This window comes from Culicoides brevitarsis, chromosome 1, assembly GCF_036172545.1.
Source record: "Culicoides brevitarsis isolate CSIRO-B50_1 chromosome 1, AGI_CSIRO_Cbre_v1, whole genome shotgun sequence".
In the NCBI taxonomy this organism is placed as follows: Eukaryota; Metazoa; Arthropoda; class Insecta; order Diptera; family Ceratopogonidae; genus Culicoides; species Culicoides brevitarsis.
Window position 1 is genome coordinate 37,648,567 of NC_087085.1, and position 17,746 is coordinate 37,666,312.

A 17,746-nucleotide genomic window follows, 5' to 3' on the forward strand; every position below is an offset into this window, starting at 1 on the left:
TGAGTTACATGAAAATATTGCGCATTGTCACACGTAAGTTTCTTGTTTTGATAAGATGTTGAATAAGAGTTTACGGAAACAAAAACTTGTGCTTTTGAATGTCTGGAACAGAAAAACTTTAAACAATGGAAAAATTTTGCTTTAAAGGTGAACAAAGGCTTATCGTTTTCTAGACTTTTGTTACATCAGAAAATCATTTAAAAAATTTAAAAAAAAAATATATTAATTTTTTTATAAATTAAAATTAAAAATCTTTTTAATTAATTAGAAATTTAAAAATAAATATAAAAAATCTCAATAAAAATTAAATTAAAAAAATTAATAATTTAATAGTACCTAAATTAAATTATAGTATTATTTTTTTTAAATTTAATTTTAACTAAAATTTTTCAATAATTTTTTTATGTTGATATTTAAATAAATAATTAAAAATATTAAATATATTACAATTCAATTTTTTTAAAAAAAAATTTATTTTACTAAATTTTATATGGAAAAATTATCAAAAAAAAAAAAAAAAAAAAATATTGAAAAATTATTGTATTAAAAATATTTGAAAAAATATTAAAACGCAAATTTTTTTAGATAAAGGATCACAAAAAAAAAAAAGAAAAAAAATCCTTAATTTTTAATAAATAAAATTTTAATAAAATTAATTAAATAAAACTAAATTAATTTTATTTTAAATTAAATAAAAAAAAAAAAATAAAATACAATAATAAAATTTAAAATATTTTTTTTCTAATTTTTCTAATGTTTTTCTTATAGAAAATTTAATTAAATTTTTTTTCATAGGTACTTTTTTTAAATTATTTTAATATAAGATATATGAGCTAAAATAAAAAAAAAAAACAATTTATTAATGTTTTAATCAATTTTTCTCTTTATTAAACATTCCATTGATTCATTGAAATATTTCAAGTCAAATTTTAAATCATTCGGCTCCTGTCCAAAACCTTAACATCTTGCTAGTGTCTAACTTTGTAAATTGTGCCATTCGGGTCATCAATTGCGAAAAGAATCCAGAACATAATGAAAACCAACTATCCAAAAAACTTTCTTCCTCCTCTTCCGCAGTGACCATCCAAATGGAAACCAACAAAATTGTAATGAACAACAGCTTCATCGTTACTTTGCTTGAGATACTTTTGATTAATGAGTTAAAAGCTTCTTAGATCATCTCGTTTTATATAGAGCCTCAGGCTTTGTGTTAAACGTGAACAAAATAAAAAAATAAATAAAACAAGATTTGACACGTTCATCTTTATTCAGAAACGAAAAACGTTCAAAAATGCATTTTTTTCCTCTTCACGTTTTAACGATTTCCTCCTTGCTCGCCTTGCTGACCTCCCTCATTGGAGCCTCCTTGTTGCTGCCCTCCATGAGGTCCTTGCTGTTGACCTTGAGGTCCGCCGTGTGCTGGAGGTCCTCCGTGAGATGGGGGTCCATGTCCTCCGGGACCTTGTTGTTGTTGCCCGCTTCCAGGCTTCGCGAAGGCAACCGAAAGGAGCATGAGAGCAATGAAAACTACTAAAGTTGATTTGTTCATCTTTAAGACCCAAGTTTGTATCTAAAAATATTTTTCATGAATTTTCTCTTTTTATACTCAACAGGTGCCTTAATGACTTTCACAACGACGAGAAAAAACGTGACATGATTGATGCAGCTACTAAATTGTGTGCAACGAGATACAATCAGGCTAATTTAATATTTTTACACAAAAAAAAGTGACGTTTCATGCAAAAATCACCATTTTATTATTATTATGGTAATTACCGAAAATCTGATAAAACAGCAAAATGCAGTGTTTGCGTTGAAAATAATAATGCATCATCATCAGATAAACTCAGCTGCAACAAAAAATGTGCAAATTTAGGTGTCTCTTGTGTGAAATTTGATTAAAAATGTTGTCATATCACAAAAAACGAGCAACAAAAATGAATGGCAGTGATTTTTAATGAAAGTTTTAGAATTTAATTATATGCTGAACTGTTATTGCATGTACCGAGCCAACAAACAAATTTAATTTAAGCAAAATATAATGATATAGAGCTTCTGATTTTAAATTAAATTTTAATGTTATTACTACTGAGGAAATATGGTGATAATGCTGATAATAACACAGAAGAGATAATTCAGTTTTGATTGATGTTTATTATTAATTATTGTTATTTTATTGGCTTAGATGCTTGTTTTCCTGGATCTGATAGATATTGGAATTTGTCGTGTTTGACGCTGTTTGATTAGAAATTAATTGAGAGATATTTTCAATTAAAATTATAATAGAGAAAATTTGTATATAATTTCTTTCTTTTATTTGAAATTTTGATCAAGGTCAATTCAAGGTCATTTTGTTTTTTTTAAGAAACGTAAATTCAAAGATATTTTCAATCAACATAATAGAAAAATTTTCGAAAATTTTTTTTCTAAATTCTTTTTTTTTATTTCAGATTAAAGTCAAGGTCAAATTCAAGGTCAAACTGATTTTTCAAAATAAAAAGTAAGTTTGTGTTTCGAAAGTTAAATGAAAAATTTAAGTTTTTTTTTTCATGATAAGTTTTATTTAAAAATTTTCCAATGTTGTTATCTTAATAATTCGAAGTAGATGTCAAAATAACATTACGAGATTTATGATTTCTTCCTGATTTTTTTTTATAAAATTTTAGAAACTATCAAAATTTGATGATCATAATATGAAAAAAAAATCAAATTTTAGTACATTTTTGAAAATTATTAAAATTTACGTTAAAGTAAGTTCAAAAGTTAAAGTTTTCTTACTGTTTAACTTTTTTAAATTTTATTTTATTTTTAATTTTATTTTTATATATTAAATTATTATTTTTTTTTTATTTTATTATTTTATTTTTATATTTTTCATTTTTATTTATTTAATTTTTTAAATTTTATTAAAATTTTTTAATTTTTATTATTTTATTTTTATTTATTTTTTTATTTAATTTTTTTAAATTTTTATTGTTTTTATTTATTTATTTTATTTTATTTTATTTTATTTAAATTATTTTATTTTATTTATTTTTTTTTTTTTTTTAATTTATTTATATTTTTTTTTAAATGTTTATTTTTTTAATTTTTTTGAAAGTTAAACTTTTTAAAAAGATTTTTTTTCATTTTTTTTAAAAATAATTATTTTTATTTTTATTTTTTAATTAATTTTTGTGTTTTTTTGAAATTATAAGATTCTTTAACAGCAAATTTCAAATCATTTTTATTTTATTTTTTTTTATTTTATTATTTTATTTATATTTTTTTTATAAATGTTTAAAAATCTAAGAAATTACTAATTTTGAAAGTTAATTTTTCTAAAAAGATTTTTTTTCTATTAAAAATTTTCTAAGAATATTTCCATTATTATTTTTATTTTTTAATTAATTTTTGTGTTGAATTTTTTAGCTGAATTTGACACATTTTAAAAACACTCGAAAAGATTCTTTAACAGCAGAATTTGCATGATCGCATGTCAAATTTTGTGTTTTAATTTTATATTGAGATCGTCTTTTTTGAATTTTATGAATGTCTTAAACGACTAAATTGCTTCCAATTGAAAATCTACAAGATCTGTAAATTATCGAGAAAAATTTATTCAATGTCATAACCAATTATTTATTGAATATAATACGTTTCCTTGACAATGAAAATTTCTTCAAGTACAAGAAAAAACTTACATTTCTTTATAAATTTATCTTTTTTCCGTTACAATTGTATCAACAAAATGTTCAAATATTGATTCTCTTTGAATTCTGAAACAAAAGATTACCTTCAAACTATTTCATATAAAAACACTTTCCGTTTCTCAGAACTCCAAGTCTCATTTCAAAGCTTCACGATGAAAGTTCTTTCTGCATTTATTTTAATCTTTGTAATTTTCTCAATCTTCAGTGCATCTTCCGAAGCATCTCCGATATTCTTTGGATGGAATCGTCCTTGGTGGCGAAGATGTCGAACAACGACAACTACAACAACAACAACTCCAAGACCTTCAAGTCCCAGCGGATAAAATTTGAAATTACGAACCTTGTAACATTTCTTAAAAAACCTATTTTGCGACGTAAAATTATCGTTATTAGTCGTTATGAATAATAAATAAAAAAAAAACACTAAAAGAGCATAAAATTCGCTTTAAAACGCTTTAAAAAATGCATTATTATCACTTAGCAACCTCTAGACTGGAATAAATGCATTTTTTTATCAAACGGAAAAATTTATGATGCTTTAAGCGACACATAAAAAATTGACGTTGCAGTCATTAAAAAGTTGTAGATAATTAACGCAACATATTCCGTCTCATGTGTGCCTAAAGTAGAGCAGACAATTAAGCGTCATGCTTTGGATTTTTAATGTTTTCCTGATACATTTTGTCTTTGAAGCAAAAAAAAAAGTATAAAAGAAGTAAAAAATGTCTCAAAGGCAGTATTTAATAAGCAGTAGCATGGCAACTTTTTCGCTGATTTTTGTTTCTATCGCGTTGTGTTTTTTCTCGAACGGATCTTTGGGACGTTCGGAGAATCCGAAAATGATGAGTCGATTTACTTCGATGGAATATTGGAACGAGAAACGTCAAGGAAAAATATTTGGAGAAAAAATTTGGCCATTCCTCAGAGATACAATTAATAAAATTTATGAAAAAAAATTTCCAAATGTCACAATGACTCCGAGAACAAGTCAGCCAACGTCAACAATGTCATCAATGTCTTCTTCTTCAACTTCTTCATCGTCTACGATGACAACTGCTAATACAACCGTTTCAGAAGGTGTGGAAAGTACAACAATGGGAATGGAAGGATAATTTTTTAAACTCATTCAGGCGAATAAATTTGATATTTTTTATATTTATGAAAAATGATGAGAAAAATTAAAATAAAATGGAAACATTTTTGACACTTGTTCAAAAAATTACAAAATAAAATTTTGAATAAAATTATACAAAAAAATGATTATTTCATTAAATATTATAAAATAAAATATTAAAAATTAAATAATTGTTTAATTTTATTTAACTTAAAAAATTAACATTAAAATATTTAAAAAAAAAATAAAAAAATATAAAAACATAAAAATAAAATTAAAAAATATAGAAAAGTTTTCGTCCAAAGGACTCTAAACTTAAGCGCATTTCGTGTTTCTAAATTTCGCAATTATTCAAACGCCTTTTTTTGGCAAAAATTTAATTTAAATACGTTTGAAACGACATAATTTACCCACGCCAACATCATACTGACACGACGGCATAACCCACGCCAACATCATACTGACACGACGACATAACCCACGACAACATCCCTTTGGGCACGACACCCTTGCACACGACAACATCAAAAAGTGAAGACACCGTTACGGATAGACGGATAGACGGATAGACGGATAGACGGATAGACGGATAGACAACATTTCAAAACTAACAGCGCATTTTTTTCTTACGAAATGCGCTAAAAATTAAATAAATTAAAAATTAATTAAATAATTAATTAATAATAAATAATTAATTAATTAAAAATTGATTAAATTAATTATAAATAAAATTAAAAAATAAAAATAGAAAAATTTAAAAAAAATATATCTATATGGAAATATATATGAAAAAAATTAATTACGTGACAAAAAAATTTTTTTATTCAAAAATTTCTATTTTTTTAAATTTTAAGTTCAAAGTTGAAATTAATTTTAGTTAATTTTTTTTACTTATTATTTATTTAATTGAATTTATTTTTTTAAAATAATAATTTTATTAAATTTTTTTTTATTTTTTCTTTATTTTTATAATCATATATAATATATAATATTTATATCTAATAATATTTTTATAAATTAATAATAATATATTTTTATTTTATTTAAATAAATAAATAAAAGTAATATAATATAAAAAATAAATAAAATTATTTGCCTTTAAAGAAATAAAAATAAAAATTTGATATTTGACGTCAATTTTTCTATTATAATGCACCCACGATCCATTAATGTCTACGCACAATAACCTCGTCCTATTTTTACTCGCACCTACAGCGTCAAATGTTGCACAAAACTCGCCTACGTCACCACTCACATTTTTCCGGGATGAATGAGAAGGAGGCTAGCTGTATCTTTGTGTATACCCAATATGGCAATAAACTGTTCGACGTGTGAATGTACCGATTTTGCTGCTTTGCAGACAGTTGATTGTAAGATTTTGTGTGAGAAAGACGTGAAATTTATTTATTTATAAAAAAAAAATAATTTTTAAAAATACCTAAAAATTATTTAAAAAGAACAAATTTAGTGATTTTGTGAAAATTTTAATTTAAAAAAATTATTTTAAAAAATTATTATAAAAATAAATTATTTTGTAAAAAATACTCACCGTCTCCATTTTTACAATTAATTGCATACATTTCGGGTGTTTCATTCAAAAATCTTTCTTTAAAAAAAAAATATTTTTAAAGACCTGTGGCATGCCAGGAAATCATTGATAACATCCCAAAAAAACATTTCATTCATAAAAAATTTCCTTTGATGAAAGAAAGACCTCGCTGTCATGCGCTTCTCATACCCGCCCACGCATCCCATACACAAATACATCCCGACACCCAGCAATACGGAAAAAATCAATACAACAAAAGCTTCATTCATAAATTTTAGGTGCAACAGCATGCGATGCCCACACACGGAAGATCAGTGACCCAATTTTGTTGCATTTCTTCCTTATTTCAAAAAATGGCGATTAAGATTCCGGCAACACTTTCGGGATTTAATAAAAAAAAAATTTATTGAATTTGAAAGAATGTTACGGAATCAAAAGCAGACCCGTCCTCGTCGGATCGCCGGTAACTCACAAAAGATTCCAACTTTTGATGAGGCTAAGATCTGCAATTTTTTAATAATTTTTTTAAATTTTTCAGGAACGTTCGTTCATTTGCTAAAAAAAAACTCTCGAAAAATAATGAATAATATTTTTTTTCAGGAAATAAAATTAATTAATTTTTTTGAATTTTTTATTTTTAATAAATTAGGCATTTAATCAAGAAGTAAAAAAATCAACAGGATGAGTGAAAAAGACAATAAATTAAACATCAACCCAACAACACTGAAAATATATTAAACTTAAGATTATGCGTGGAGGAGTTTTTCTATTTGTCACATGTATTTAAGTATAAATCTTAAGAAAATATATATTATTAATCATAAACTGACTCAAATGGCTAAAAAAATATTTATTGTAGCAAATTATTTATTAAAATATGACAATAAATAATATTAAAATTTTATTTTTCCTTAATAATCAATTTTATTATTTTATTTTTAATTAAAATTAATTAAATATTTTAAAAAATTATTTTTTTATTAAATAATATAATAATGGCATTTGATATAAACTTATAAATTATAATAAAAAAGAGCCCATAAGAACAGCAAAATACTATAATTAATTAACTAAAAATGTTGCTGTTTTTATTAAGTTGTTAGAACCTTAACGGAAACTGGAGTAGATTGCTTTTTTCAATTTTTATTATAATAAAAATGCTTCTAAAAATAATTATTAATAATATATAATAATGTAGTTTGTGAAAAAAAATATATATATTAAATGCCATTATTTTAAAAATAAATTTAATTTTTTTTTATTAAAAATTAAAGTCAATCAAAAACTATAAATTTTTGCATTTAAATAATGTAAAAAAAAATAAATTAAAATTCGAAAAATTGTATGGAAAATAACAAATATACAAAAAAAAACATATACTATAAAAAATAAACAAAAAGACTTAAAAAATAATAATAAAGACAATAAAATTTGACAACATATATATTTCACTTTTGATTCAAATTTCACAAAAATATAGATTTTACTACATATTTACAATACAATCATGAAAACTTATGATAACCAGAAAAAAAACAACAATAATAACTTTAAGAAAAATATTTAACAAAAAAAAATATATAAACAAAGAAATTTTCTCTGTTATTATAAACACAGAAAATCTATACAAAATTTATATAATTAATTATTTAACAAAATTAATATTATTTTTCATATTTTCTATTCAAATTTTATTCAATAAGATAATATTTTAAATATTCTTTTGAAAATATATAATAATAAAACCGTTTTGTCTTAAGCTTATCATTATCTTGATTACACAACACTTTACTTTAAATACATTCAATATGATAAATACTGTTATTATTAGTTGTTCTAATAATCATAATCTATCATTATAGAAAAACATCAGTGTTGATATATTAATAATCTTCATGTTTCAATGTAAATGTATGATATACTAGAATGCATATTATAATTAAATCGCATGAAAGATTTTCATATATGTTACATTATATAAATTGCTGACTATTATTAGTAAAGTATAACATTAATAATAATAACATAATAATGAAAGGAATACAATAAACTATGACAATAATAATCAATTATAAAACTAAAAACTAAATGAAAATAAAAATTTCTGTTGTAACGTAAATAAAATTGTCAATCAGAAATGTGTGTTTTATTTTAATATATTTTATAAAATTATATAATTTAATTTAATTAAAAAAAAAATTTTTAAATTATAATCAATTTAATTTAATAATAAAATATTCAAATATTTTTTAAACATTTAAATTCATTTGTTTATTTTTTTATTAAAAATTTGAATTTATTTTAAATTAAATTTAAAGTTAAATTATTTTTTTATTTTTAATAACAATTTAAAAATATTTAATTTAATTTTTTTTAAATATCAAAAAAAAATATAATTTAAATTAAAATTTTTTAATTAAAATAATTTAATAATAAAATATTCAATAATAATTTTGAAAAATATTTGTTTAAAAAATAAATTAATTTAATTTTAATTTTTTTTATTAATTTTTTTTATTTTAATAAAATATAAAATAATTTAACGAAATGCGAAGTTAATTCATTTTAAATCAAATTTTAAAAGTTATAATTATTATTTCTTTATCTTAGCATATTATGAATCTTATTTTATTTCACAATTTAAAAATATTTAAATTTAAAACTTTTCATTTTTTTTTCGATTAAAAAAAAATATGATTTAAATTAAAAAATATTATTTAATAATAAAATATTCAATAATATAATTTTTAAAATTAATTTTAAAAAATATACAAATATTCGTTTAAAAATGACATTTTTGTATAATTTAATATAAAATTTATCAAACTTCGAAATTAATTTATTTTAAATCAAATTTTAAAAGTTATAATTATATTTTTTTCACGAATCCTATTCGTTCCAGAATCTTTGATGCGAAAAGTAAAGAAAACGAATAATTATCATGATAATTAGAAAGCTTTGGGAAAGAACCATAAATTTACTTTTTTTTTGTTGGATAAACATTTACACAAAAATTAAGTGAAAAAAAGATATTTCCAACAACAAAAAAAGTAAAACTTGTTGAACGTAAATTTAATAAACGTCAGACAATATAATTTTGCAAGTTTGTTTGATTTAACGTACGATGACCCCTTTATTTCGGTTCTACATGAATATAAACAATGGCTTCAACATTTATATCATATTTTGCAGCAAAAAATTTTTACAAGCCACGAAACCCTTATAAATAATAATTTTAAATGTTTCGGTTTTAGCGGCAAAAAAAGGAGGACACGAAAATTTTAACTTCATTAACATAAAAAGTACGCATTAATAATTAAAAAACTTACATTTTCCGAGGCTTCGTCGTTTTTTTTTTATTAAAAAAGAAATTTTTCAGACATTTTTTATTATTATATTATTTTATGTTGTATTATATATGTTGCAAAGTTACATAGCGACAGAAGCTAATTAAAATTTCTTGTAGTTTTTTCTTCATGATTTAAATTTAAAAAAAAAGTTACATGAAGTCTCGCACGCTTTACACATGAAAATAAACATCATCTTTTCAACATTTTCATCATAATCTTAATTATTATAATGATAATAATGTAGCGAAATAGTTGAAAAATGCCTCAAATTTTCTGCTTAATTACAAAAGTTTATGACGACAGGCAGAAAGAACATGATTTGCGTCATTTTTTCTTGTACTATATTTTTATCATACATGTGACGTTTTTTTTTGTAAAAAAATAGTAAAGAAAAGTTAACTTTTTGATAGACTCGAGAAAGTTACAAAGGACTCTAAGAGGAAGTAAGTGTAATTTTTGTTGTTCCAGATACAAAGTACTTTTTAAAATAATTATAATTTACTCTTTTGAAGTCAATTAGGAGGTAAAGGAAAATACTTTGTATCTTGATATTTGTGTGAAACTTAAAAGCCACAAGCAATTTGTTCGAATTAATGAAATGTCTCAAGTTTTCTTTCAAGGACGTGACATTGAATTATTAGTTGGAAATGTTTTCTAAATATTTTACGTGAAATCTTAGATTTTTCTAGTTGGATGGCTTTCTTCAAGGTAATATTAGTACAGTGCGTTTATTTAATTTTTTTATTTTTATTTTATTTTTAAAAATTTTCTAATTATTTATTTAATTTATTATAATTTTTATAAGTATTTTAATCGATTAATATTTTAAATATTTAATTAAAAAACTTATTTTTATTTAATAATTGTAATTAATAATAATAATTGAATTATAATAAATTATAAAATATTATAATTTAAAAAAATTATAATTAAAAGTATAATAAATTAATTAAACCATTTTTGCAAAAAAGTTTTAAACTTTTAAAATTTTTTATTTATCCCTGTTTAAAAAAATAATTAATATAATTTTTAAATATCGATATTAACTTAAAAATTCAAATATATAAATAATTAAATATTCAATTTAATTTAAATCAGCTATAAAAATCCATAAAATTTTAAAATTGAAGGAATAATATATAATTATTTATATTTTTGAATTTTTAAGTTAATTTCGTTATTTAAAAATTATATTAATTATTTTTTTTAAATAAATTTTAAAAGTTTAAATTTTTTTCAAAAATGGTTTAATTAATTTATTATATGGTGCATTCCATTCTAAAAAATACCAAAATCACGGTTTTGATTTTTATCGATATTTCCATAAAACAGTAATAGAAATGAAAAACTGAATAGTTTATCGTGATGTCCATCAAAAAAGAAGAAATTTTTGCTTTGGCGAAATTTTTTTACCCTTATTTTTAAAAATTTTATTATAGTTTTAAAAAATTTTTATCGCAAAATATATGAAAAATCCGTGTAGCGAAAAAAAGGTCAAAATTTCAAGTTTATTATTTTAATTATTTTTATTTTTGAATTTTTAAGTTAATGTCGATATTTAAAAATTATATTGATTATTTTTTTTAAATAAATTTTAAAAGTTAAATAAAATTTCAAAAATTGTTTAATTAATTTTTTATTTTTTTTTTAATATTTTGTTATTGATAAAAATTTTTAAATTTTTTTTAATAAAATAAATTTTTTTTAGCAAAATTTACTTATTTTTTATTTTACATAAATTATAAGATAATTAAAATATAATTTTATAATTAAATTTAAAATACCTAATTAATAAAAAATTATTTTTTTTTTTCAAAATACTTTATTTAACTCAATTAGTTTTAAATTATTAAAAAAAAACTATTTTTTTAAATTAAATATATTAATTCAAAAATAATAAATCAAAAATAATAATAAAGTTTCTCAAAAAATTAATTAATTGGTACTAAACATGTCAAAAATAATTAATTTAAATTTTAATAAAAAAAAAATTAAAATAAATACACTGTATAAAATTATACTTAAATAAACCTTCTTCGTATATATAAAAAAATCTTAAATATTTATATTTAACTTATTAATAATAAACAATTTTCAAAGAAATATGATAATATTCTCGTAATATAACCTTTTTTCAGATTCATAAAAAATAAATACAAAAAATGTTACACAATAAAAAAAATATTTTCTCCTCATCCAACAAAATAACAAATAAAGTTATAACGGTCAATAGTTTCTTCAACAGGTGAAACTAATCATGAATGTGTTGAATGCTAAAACACCCACATGTTTTACATTACTTTCAACAATTTCCATGGAAAATATTTTTCTCTCTCATTCTGGAAATGTTTTTGCAAATTTCTCTCTGAGAGCCTTTGAAATGAGAGAAAAGTGGTGAATTACGAAAAAATGCAACGTTGAAACGTACAAGCTGTTTTAAATCATCTTTTAAACGAAGACAAGATGAAAATTGTTTTCTTTTATACTTCTATTTGTTTTTATTAGGATTTTTTTCCTCATATATTTATATTGGGTTACTTTTCTCTCCGCAAACAAAATGATGATGAATGAAATGTTTTGTTTGAAATACATGTAGGTTTATATCTTACTCTGAATGAAATCAGCACAAAAATAACAACATAACTTTATTATTATTATTTCTTTTCATATATTTTACAAGAATTCGTATTTTTTTTATTAATGAATTTATTTTCATTGTTATTGGAAAAAATAAACAAAAAAATATTATTATGTTCAATATATTTTTTTTATTTTTAAATTCTTTTTATGTATTATAAAATATCATCTTTGTCATTAAAAAATAAAAAAAAAATATTTTTTTTTAAATTTATTTATTCTTAGAATGAATGATTGTTATTGTTTTTATTTTTGAAGCTTGTTATTGAATTTATATATTTTTTTTTATTTTTCATAAAGAATATGATGATAGAAAATAATTAAACGGTATTATTTATCATCTCCAATGTTATAATTTGTCACAAAATGAATGACATCCCAATGTCGCTCCGAGGATTGATTGACAAATATGATAACGTTGATTTAGTACTTTGCAAAAAAAACCGTTTGTTAAAATAAATGTTGGTATATTGATCATACATTCTAAACAAATATAACATGAAAATAAACTCGCTTCAGTAATTTTGAAAATAACAACATATATAAATAATAAACATGCTTTGTTACCATTAAAATATTTGATTTTCGTCTATATTTCGGAAAATATCATTCGAAATATTTTATTATATTTGAGTTTAAATTAATTGACTTCCCATATGCAAATGACATTTTCTAATGAATTTATTTAACATATATGTTAAAATGTGACAAAAATCAATTGAAAAACATTAAAAACAAAAATGTTTGAAATTAATATTGTCTCAGAGGCAGACAGACAATATTTAATTATATTATCAAAAAATTTGCCTCCCTTGTGTTTTGCCAATCAAAACTTGCTTGTTAACTGTTTTCATGGAATTTGTATAAAACTGAGCAGACAAGTGCTTCTCATAAAAAAAAGAATTGAGCGAAATGTGATACAAAAAAACAAATTTCGCATGTCTGAGTAACAAAAAAAATATTAGTCTAGCTCTTTTATGATGTATAATATTACATGTTAATAATAATAATAATAAGGTTTAAAAAAAATAATGGAAAAATACATTTTTCTGTAGAAATGAGGATTTTAGGCAGACAGATTTATTTAAATGTATGAAAATATATTTAATCAGTGAAGAGTTTTTTTTAGAAAGTAGAATTTAAGAATGACCAATGAAAAAAACTGAATTTTAGAGTTTAGACCCAGTGCAAATTTTTATGTATGTATTTTTTTTTTAATTATTTTTTTAAATTTCAAAAAACTTTTTAAAAATTCTAATTTTCATTGATTTATTTTTTAATTTTAAACCCATAACGAAATATTTTATTTTTTTTCCCAATATACATTTTGAATTTTCATCCCAATACACATTATAAATTATTCAAAGCTAAATTAAGATTTTTTTTTGTCTTGAGATACTATTTTAAAAATTCGTTTATTAAATATTAAATTTTTCAAAAAAAAAAAATTAACATAGCCCAATGCATAGTTTAAATTTGAATGCCGATTTACATATTTTTTTTTTATCGAAAGCAAAGTTTAAATATTTGTTGTGTGAATTTATTTAGAAAATTAGTTTCAGTTAAAATTTTGGCCTTTTCTTAAATTTTTGTTTCTTAAAAAATTTTGCCCAATGCATATTTTGAATTTTTTATCCCAAAGCATATTTTAATATTTTTTTTCTATATTTTTTTTGATTTTGTTTCAAAAATTTAGAAAAAAATATTTTGACCCAGTTAGCATTTTAAAATTTCTATTCTAAAAAAAATTGTATTTTTGACCCAGTGCACATTATGAAATTTTGTCCTTTGGCAAATTTTAACTTTCTGTATGAAATTTTACCCAGTTTACATTTTTACCCAACATTTTCAACCCAGTGCACATTTCATAATTTTTCCTCTAAAATGCGATATGGTTACCGAAAGGATTTCAACTTTATGTCATTCGAGTGATAAATAAAATGAAATAATAAATCATACGGCATGAAATAATTATATTTATTGTTATATAACTTTATGGGATTGACTTGTACATCAAAAGTGTATTAACTTTACGACTTTTCGCAATAATAAACACAATAATGTGCGCTGAGTGTCGGCTTAAAATCGTTATAAATGATAGACTTGCTGGAAATAAGCTTGATATATTTCCATTTTTTGCCTCACTTTTAAACACTTGTATCAATTTTTAACGTTAAACCCGTAAACTCTTTGGCATTTTCCTCATCGTCATCCGTAATTTGGGCCAATTCCTTCGCGACTTCCGTTATTTCGGCATGAGCATAATGTCGCTTGCAATTCGACTGAACAGACGCTACCACCAACGTCGATGCGAACAGCAATAACGCAAAGCACTAAAATAATAAATTTGAGTAATTACATGGCATAAAAGGGGGAATCGATACTCACTAAATTTCCCACCAAGTCCCCTAAATACGAATTAATTTCGGAGCAAATTAGCGTAAAGAGAACGCCAAAAATGTGCGTCGAAATATTCATAATTCCCCCAACAATGTTATCCGGTTCGGGAAATGTAATTTCCGCCGCGTATTCATATCCGATCGGTTGAAAGCCCAACATGAAAAATCTTCGGACGGGGACAAGAATTCATTTTATTGGTGATTAAGGGAAAATTTATCCCGTTTTTAATTGCAAATAACATACCCGAGAATAAATGAAGCGATAAAAAGTAAGAGTCGTGACTGCGCTTCAAGAACGAGGCAAAAGACACCCATTGTGATGCCGCCAAGTTTGCATACCCAAATGGCGATTTCCTTGAATTTGTGGGTAACATCCATCGTGTAGCCGAAAACTAATGAACCGATTGCTCCGATGATGATTAGGGAGAGACCTACTTTGCCGGCGTCTTGTTCACTGTTCTGAAAAAAAAAATAAAACAAAAATATAAATAAAAAAAAAATAAATTTAATTAATTTTAATTTTTAAAAATTTTAATTAAAAAATAATAAAAATATAATTAAAAAAATTTCCGTTAATTTTTTAAAATTATTTTAAAATAAACTTATTTATTAAATATAATTTATGAAATTTTTTAACCAATTTTTAATAATTTTTTTAAATTTTTATAATTCTTTAAAATTTTTAATTAATTAAAAATTTAATCAAATAAATAAAACTAATATTAAATTAATTAAAATAAATTTAAATTTAATTAATTTTGTAAAAGTTTATTGATTTTGAAATTTTATAAAAAAATAATTTTTAATTTTCAAAAATATTTCATTTTATTTTATTTAATTTTATATTTAAAAAAAATTAAAAAAAAAAAATTATTGACTATTTAAAATATTTTTTAAAAATTTTATATGTTGTTAAAAATTTTTTTTAAATGAAAATAAATTTAAAAAAAAATAATTAAATTTTATGAATATTTAAAAACCAAAAATTTAATCGAAAAGCAAATTAAAAAAATTAATAAAAAAAATTGCAAAAATTCACTAAATTTTTAAATTAAATATTTAACTCTTAAAATAACTATTTAAACTAAAAAAAATATTTTTTTACTCACAGGAAAATATCCCAGCACGATTTGATTCAACAACGTCGAAAAAGCATTAAAAACTCCCACATTCAGTCCATACGCCAACACAAGTTTCATAAACTCCTTATGAACCAACAACCGTTTAACTGCCTCAATATATCCATCATTACTTTGATTCACAGCCTTTTGAATTGCTTGTACATACGTTGGAGGATTCGCCGGAGATGACTCAAAATCTAAAAAAGCAAAAAAAAAATTAAAAAAGTGATTTTTCACGAATTACCAAAGAAACACACACACTGCCACAACTACAGCTACAATCGTGGAAATTATCGCTGTTCCGAGCATCAAGACACACAATCCATCCCTGACTTCATCGTGATTATGAGAAACGATCATCGGAGTAATGAGAAAACCTAATGCTGTTCCAACTTGTCCCGCAAAAACTGTTGCCGAGCAAACTTTTGATTGATTTTCTGCTTTGAACCATTCTGATGCGAGACGAGCGGGGACTATGAGAACGAAAACTTGTGATATGGCGACAATTGTTTGACCTAAGAAGGCGATCATGAATTGATCGGCGTTGATGGAGAAGACTTTGATCCATGCACCGGCAGCTGTTCCTATTGATCCTATAAGGGCGGAGTAACGAAGGCCCTGGAAGAGGGTTTTGTGAGGAAAAATCAATTTTTGAATCCATTTGAGGAATCTTAACGGATTGAGAGGTTGAGTTTAACCCTTGAAGTGAATTTTTCATGTCCTTAGCTTAAGAAACTTCTTAAGGAATGAATCAAACCTCTTTGAAATCAAAACTAATCCTCTTTGAAATTAAACATCTTCAGATCAAAAGAAATAACCTTACTAAGGTTAAATTTTTCGATCTGAAGTTGATCAATTTCAAATTCTATTACATCTCAAGAGGTTCGATTCATTTCTTAAAAAGTTTCTTAAGCTACCCTATGGGCGAAAAACGGGTCAGATTGATCCCTTAAGGGGTCAGGTTGATCCCTTAAGGGGTCAGATTGATCCCTTAAGGGAATTTTTTGATCAATTAAGGGATCATTTTGCTCCATTAAGGGTTCAATCTGATCCCTTAAGGGATTAACGTGATCCTTTTTCGAGTTGGTCATCTGCAGACCCAATTAAGGGATTAAAGTGAAATTTTCTTAAGGGATTAAGGGATTTTCTTAAGGGATTAAATTGACCCCTTAAGGGATCAATCTGACCCGTTTTTCGCCCATAAGGTAAGGAGTTACTTTAATTCACTTCTAAATTATTAACTGAGCCTCTTCTCAATCCGTAAGGTAGTTCAAATTTCAAATATGAACTCTACAAATCGTTAAAAATAAATCTAAAGCTCACTCTACAATCCATGAGATACGAAACAGGAAATATCAGTACAATGTAAGTAACCATAAACACTAAAGACAACCAATCGACAATAATATAGCTGACATTGTAGTATTCCATCACAATATTCGCGATAATTGAGTATTGGATCCATTGCATGTACGATAGAGCCGTATAAAGAATCACCATTACCAACAAAGCCCATCGAATTTTATACGTTTCAATTCGCACAGATTGAAAACTAAAATTCTCCGGAATCTGCAACGACGTTTCTGTAGCAATTCTCCGCAACGACTCAAAACTTTTGGATTTTTTGCTGAAATTACTATCGGACACGGATCGCTTGAGAGTCGGTTTCGCAAAAGGCACTGTGAGAAATTGCCCATTTTGATGCGGCAAAACGGATACAGAAATCGATTTTTTCCTATTCAAATTCGAGGCGATTGATAATCCGCTGATGCTGTATTTGTAATGTGGCGTCGTTAAATTCGTGACCGACATTGTTGTTGCCAAAGACGGAAATTGAGCATCTGAGTCAACCGAATGCAAATTAATTACTGAAAACTTGTTGTT

General features: G+C 23.1%; 1 protein-coding gene across 1 annotated transcript; it reads right to left on the reverse strand.

The window, feature by feature from the left end:
• Positions 1 to 14,308: 14,308 nt before the first annotated feature.
• Positions 14,309 to 17,699, reverse strand: LOC134838560 (uncharacterized MFS-type transporter C09D4.1-like). Its single transcript, XM_063854107.1, has 6 exons — positions 17,186 to 17,699; positions 16,120 to 16,480; positions 15,851 to 16,059; positions 14,986 to 15,200; positions 14,731 to 14,908; positions 14,309 to 14,675 (listed from the first exon to the last, which is right to left on the reverse strand). The coding sequence occupies exons 1-6, from the start codon at positions 17,672 to 17,674 to the stop codon at positions 14,490 to 14,492; spliced, it is 1,638 nt and encodes a 545-aa protein (XP_063710177.1). The 5' UTR covers positions 17,675 to 17,699; the 3' UTR covers positions 14,309 to 14,489.
• Between the last annotated feature and the right edge of the window lie 47 nt (positions 17,700 to 17,746).

What these genes read in the sequence shown, in the direction of transcription:
- LOC134838560 (XM_063854107.1), bottom strand. Translation starts at nt 17,674, where the DNA reads ATGTCGGTCACGAATTTAACGACGCCACATTACAAATACAGCATCAGC. An exon ending in TCGTGCTGGGATATTTTCCT is followed by an intron (nt 15,201 to 15,850) that starts GTGAGTAAAAAA and finishes TTTTTTTTTCAG; the next exon opens with AACAGTGAACAAGACGCCGG. An exon ending in ATCGCTTCATTTATTCTCGG is followed by an intron (nt 14,909 to 14,985) that starts GTATGTTATTTG and finishes CCCCGTCCGAAG; the next exon opens with ATTTTTCATGTTGGGCTTTC.